This window comes from Leptinotarsa decemlineata, unplaced genomic scaffold (genome assembly GCF_025532065.1).
Source record: "Leptinotarsa decemlineata unplaced genomic scaffold, Ldec_3_MD MMD2_P_RNA_scaffold_5, whole genome shotgun sequence".
NCBI lineage: Eukaryota > Metazoa > Arthropoda > Insecta > Coleoptera > Chrysomelidae > Leptinotarsa > Leptinotarsa decemlineata.
The window spans coordinates 10,394,831-10,400,830 of NW_027412532.1; the positions used below are offsets into that span (position 1 = coordinate 10,394,831).

At 35.7% G+C, this 6,000-nt stretch overlaps 1 protein-coding gene across 1 annotated transcript; it reads right to left on the minus strand.

The window, feature by feature from the left end:
• Positions 1–5,055: 5,055 nt before the first annotated feature.
• On the minus strand, positions 5,056–5,424 carry LOC141487621 (zinc finger BED domain-containing protein 5-like). The gene has a single exon (XM_074186780.1). The coding sequence runs from the start codon at positions 5,422–5,424 to the stop codon at positions 5,056–5,058; it is 369 nt and encodes a 122-aa protein (XP_074042881.1).
• Positions 5,425–6,000: the final 576 nt, after the last annotated feature.

Here is a 6,000-nt window from a genome sequence, read left to right on the forward strand (position 1 = left end):
ATTGGATTGATAAGCCAATAACAGAGAAATTTTGAAATGACAAAATAATAAAAACACTTCAAAACTATTTTCATGACTAATAGAAGAATATATCAATGCATAGTAAACGCTAATGAGAGCTGCTTCATTTAATTTTGAATTTAATTTGAATTTCTCAATGCAAAGAAGTGATTATTCAAGGTGGAACAAGGTGGAGCTATTTTGAAATGTGATCCGTGTTAGGAATCACACGTTAGAAGGTAAGAACTCATTAGTCCTTAGCTCTCACAAGTTTCTCAACTTCTGAGAGTTGTCGTTTGTATGGGGGCAACAGCTGATTAACGGAAAAACAGATTTAAAAACAGACAGATTGAAACAGATTGATGAACTATGTTCATATCGTAACATATCAGATATTTAATTTTTACGAAAAATAATAACAAACAAAATAAATTGTCCATCATTATCATCAATGATCTGCTTGAATGTTTCGAATAGAACAATGAGAGCACATGAATTGTTCATTTTACCCTTCAAGGGAACAAACTGTTCACAGAACTCACTTCTATGTCGATGTTCTAAATGGGGTAATCATCCTCTTGCAAAATACTTCAATATTTTCAATACATCGTTGGTTACAGCCAAAAAAATATAAAGAACTTATTTTTATAAATTTTAGTACATTGATTCACTCAAACAGACAAAAATTTTGCATACTTTATGCCTTCATTTCATGTTCATTTGTATTTGTCTGAATCTTCATACAGTTTTCATTACTAACTGGTATATGCTGAAATATTTAACATATCGAGTGGTCCAACGAAAAGTATGCACCTTGCGTTTCTCCTTTTTTTGTAACTTAACGCAAAAATGGTCGGACAGGTCAATTTTGCTTTTGAAGGGGACACATTTTAGATGTATTTTTCTACCTGTGCCTTCAACCCCCTAGCGAGGGTGAGTAACAATCCTAAAATTTTAAATCGAAAGTGGGGTCGAGTGATATATCATTTGAAAGGGCACAAAATGGTACCTAATTTGTTGTATTTACTTGAATAGTTATAAAAAAAGCAAGAACATTTACTCGATATTTTTGGTGTTAATGAAAATGCGGAAAAAACGACATTTTTATCACTACGACATTCCTCAATTCCTCTCGTACGTTTTTTGGTTCAAATAACAACAGCAGATAAGTGTACAGGAAGAATTTAGGCAAACTTTCATTGATTCAGTTCGATTGCTTTTGAAATTATTTCAACTTTACTGTAAAAATGGTTTATTCCATTCCTGAACGAGTTGAAATTGTTAAACTTTATTATCAACATAATAGTTGTGCTAGACTTACTGCTCGCCTCTTTAATAACAGTCATCCCGGGAAAAATATGAATGACGTACGTTGCCATGTTAGTCCAAAAGTTTGTCGATACCGGATCTGTCTGTAATGTGAAACCAGCCACGGAAACCGATCAGAAATAAAACAGTGGAAGTCTCTGTTTTGGGACATGTTGAATTGGATCATACTCAAAGTAACGTCAGCTTGCTGCAGCCTCAGGTGTCTCCCGTACGTCCATAATACGGATATTAAAAGCCTATAAATTTCATCCGTACAAAATTAAATTAGTACAGGAACTCAATGAAGATGATCCTGATAGAAGGCTGCAATTTTGTGAACAACTGAGCCAGCTACTAATTGATGATCCGCACCTATCATTCAACACGTGCTTTTCCAATGAGAGTACATATTTTTTGAATAGAGCTGTGAATTGGCATAGTTGCCGTTACTGGGATGACAGTAACCCACACTTATTCCGAGAGGTCCATACCCAGTACCCTCAAAAAATCAATGTCTGGTGTGACATATTAGGTAGTCATATCGTAAGGCCACTTTTTATTCCTGGGAATTCAACTGGTGAGGTCTACCTGAACATGCTTGAAGATACAATTGATCCTCTCATAACAGAAATAATTGAAAATGACCAAAATCATAATGATAATCGGCTTCATTTCCAGCAAGATGGAGCACCTCCTCACTATGTTGCTCCGGTAAGAGAGTTTTTAGATGACCGGTTTTCTGGACGGTAGATTGGAAGAAGAGGCCCCATCGAAAGGCCTGCCAGGTCACCTAATTTATCGCCTTTAGACGTTTTCCTTTGGGGACACTTGAAAAGTAAATGTTTTGCTAGGCAGCCCGAGTCCATAGAAGATCTTCGCCAACGAACTACAGCAGAGTGCAGAAGTATAACACCTGATATGCTACAGAATGTTAGGAATAGATTCGAACAAAATCTGTATTATTGTATGGAAGCAAATGGGTCACATTTTCAGCACTTGCTAAAGTAGGATTCTACTAAGGCAATTACACATTTCAAAGTACTGGTTGTAGTTGTTTTTCTTCATAATACCTACATGTTTGAGTGAAATACAACAAATTAGGTATCATTGGAAAGATGATTTTGTGCCCTTTCAAGTGATATATCACTCGATCTCACTTTCCATTCAAAATTTTAGGAATGTTACTCACCCTCGCTAGGGGGTTGAAGGCACAGGTAGAAAAATACATCTAAAATGTTTTCCCCCTCAAAAGCAAAATTGACCTGTCCGACCATTTTTGCGTTAAGTCACAAAAAAAAGGAGAAAAGCAAGGTGCATACTTTTCGTTGGAGCACTCTGTATATTGATTGCCAAATAATCCAGATATTGAAACTTTATAACACACTTGTAGAAGAAGTAATAATATTCAATCAGAACAAGCAACAATGACGACAAAATGAAAGTTCTTTGAGGCAACAACAGTTCAGTACTAAGTGTTTCCTCCCCTAGCTCTGAAGATAACCTGCATACTCCGCAAGAGGTATTTGATGGTTTCTTGTACAATTCGTTTCCATTCTCCCTGTGCAGTAATTCTCAATTCACCAATTGAGTTAGGAGCCAGAGTTCGTGTTTGTATATGTCTTTCTAGAATTTACCAAATATGTTCTATGGGATTTGCGACAGGATTGTTTGATGGCCACTCCACTGCCTCAAGTCCAACAACTTCAAGATCTGGGTGACTGTTATTGCAGCATGTGCACGAGCATTATCATGCATTAGCACGAAATTGTCGTAACCAATGAAGCCGCCGTAAGGTAAAACATGCCCTTTAAGAATGTTGCGTATGTATCAGTCAGCATTCATTCTTAAATTCACCTCTATAAGCTCGGTGTGACTGTCTCAACTGATGCCACTCCACAACATTGTTCATAACTAACGATATGTACAAGATTCAATTCTGCGAAACGTTCTCCAGTTCTAGTTACATAACTATATTCTTGTTTCATCTGTGAAAATGATTTTCCCCACTGATGTTCATTTCAGTTGACATGGCCTATGGTAAATTGTAACCGTCTAGATCAGGCGTTCCCACTTTTTTTGCACCTACGTACCACTTGACTTTTTGAGAAATATTGGCGTACCACCAGACCTAAATATTTTAATAAACGTATAATATATTCAATGGTTAGATATTCGTTTATTTATAACATGCTAATAATAAAGGAGGAATAAAAAGATTGAAATGGTAATAAATTACAGTTTTTTTCATTACCCATAGGTCTAAAAACATACAAATGAAAAATTATTAAAAAGTCAGCAAAAATCATCATCATACAAAATATACTTCTATAGTCTTTAGTGCGAAACTTGTTGTTGTTTGCCTGTGATTAAAATATCAACATTAGGAGTAATGGAACTTATCTTCACTCTTAAGTTCTATTCAACACTTATTCTGCTTCTATATTTATTTTTTATGTACAAGAGTTCAGAAAATCCACTCTCACACAAGTATCCCGTAACAAATAGCATCAAAGGGTACTCGGCTCGGCTCGGCAAAGGGTACTCCCGTTGGCTCAATATGATAAACCGTATGATTCATCATTTGGGTTGTTTTGTTCATAAACTGATCACCCTTCCCCATTCTCCTCTTTTAATACAAAAACTAATTCTGCGTGAAAATATTCACTCAAGAAACATTAGACATAAAAACAAATTAACTATGCCACAACATCGCACTGCACAGTTTCAGAGATCATTTCTTTTTGGTGCTGTAAAACTCTATAATTCATTGCCCGAGCAGTTGCAGAGATTCAATATCAGGAAATTCAAATACAAATATAAAAATTATATCTATGATAGTCAGTAATGTCAACTTTTGCTTTTTTGGACAACAGATCAATTAAATTGAATTATTTATCAACTATCTTTAGAAGGTAATCACAAATTATTATTTTATTTACGGTTCTCATTCCGTGGTACCATCACTGTTAATTGCTTTTATTTTTGTATGTTTGCGTGCATTATGGTGTGGTGCTTGTTGGTTGAGTTAGAGTAGCTTTGAGCTAGACTTCGCCAAGGAGTACCAGAATCTCCTGTAACCTATTTTCATTTTCAAATATATCTTTGTATTGTTTTTTTCTATTATCAATAAAGCCGATTTATTATTATCATTTTTATTATTGTTTCACATTAAAATAATCTTTCATGGAACTATCTTCTGTAAGGTCGATAAAAATGTCTTTCAGTTCCAATTCATTTGGTGAGGTTCCCGAAAAAGTATTTCTGATTCAGTCCACTTTTGAATAATCTTCAGAGACATACTTCTTAAAGCTTTTTTTGAAGGCCTTCCAAGTGAACAATGATATCTGCAACACCACATCTGGCATTGGAGATATTTCATTTCCTTCAAAAAATGATGATAGAGTGAGGAATGTAGATAAATTCTCCTCCTGTATTTCTGAACAAAACAGGACAAACTTTCTCATAGAGGAGTTCATTCTGCCACTGGCTGTGAAGGCTGTTGTGTTTGGTCCCTGAAGTCACAAGTTCACTGTAATGAGTTTGTCAAAAATGCGGCTAGGTAAGCCAATCATGACAACCATTCTTGATCAGCAAAAATTTTTTTCATGTTTTGATTTTTTTCACTTAAAAACATGAAAACTTCTGATCTCAGTTCAAACAGATGGTTCAAAATTTTCCTGCGACATAACCACCTCACTTCTGCATGTAGGAGTAAAGTTCTGAACTTGCCACCCATTTCTTCACACATCAAGGAGCCCTAGCATTTATAAAGTTAGTAACTTTCACAGCATCTGATAGAACGGAGTTAAGATTTTCTGGCATACCTTTAGCAGCTAATGCTTCTCGATAGATCACACAATGCGTACTTTTGCATTCAGGAGCAACTCCCTTCATTTTTGCTGCTAGCCCTGTCAATTTTCCTGACATAGCTTCTGCCCCATCTGCACACAAGCCAATACATTTGAGCCAGGGAATACCTACTTTGAGTACAAATTCATCATTTACCTTAAAAATGAGTTCCGCTGTGGTATGTGATTCAAGTGGTTTGCAGAAAAAAAACTCTTCTATCACCTCTTCATTATCATCAAATCGCACGAAAACAAGTAGCTGCGCCATGTTTGTAACATCAGTGCTTTCGTCAACTTGAAGTGCAAAATAATTGCATTCTTGGAGTTTTAAGCCAGTTGTTCTTCAATATTATTAGACATACTTTCAATTTCTTTGGCTACCTTTTCCCCAAAAACAGCTTGAACCATATTCACAGCGGCCGGCAGTAAAAGCGTCTCACCTATTGTGTGAGGTTTTCCATCTTTTGTAATTCTTAAACTAGCAAGGTACGATGCCTTTATCAAGTTAGTATCAGTATTGACAAACTTCGTCAAAAATTGGGTTTCTTTCTTTCAAAAGTTATATTTCCTTTTTAAAAATTCAATGGGCCTACAAATCAAATCAGGGTGCTTGGTATTTTGGTGTTGCATCAGTAAAGAAGGCTTCATGGATTGTTTCGAAAGTGTTTCAAGACATACAACACATTGAGGAATAGGAATGCCACTGGTTTCAGTCCCTGGCTTCACTATAAAACCATTCTGTAAGTAGCTTTCATCGTATTTACGATTGGCCGGTAATTTAGGTTTTTTAGCACAATCCTTTGAAGTAGAAGAGGACGTCAGAAATCGTTTCATAGTTCAGTTT

Coding starts and splice junctions, on each gene's coding strand:
- LOC141487621 (XM_074186780.1), bottom strand. CDS start 5,424: ATGGCGCAGCTACTTGTTTTCGTGCGATTTGATGATAATGAAGAGGTG.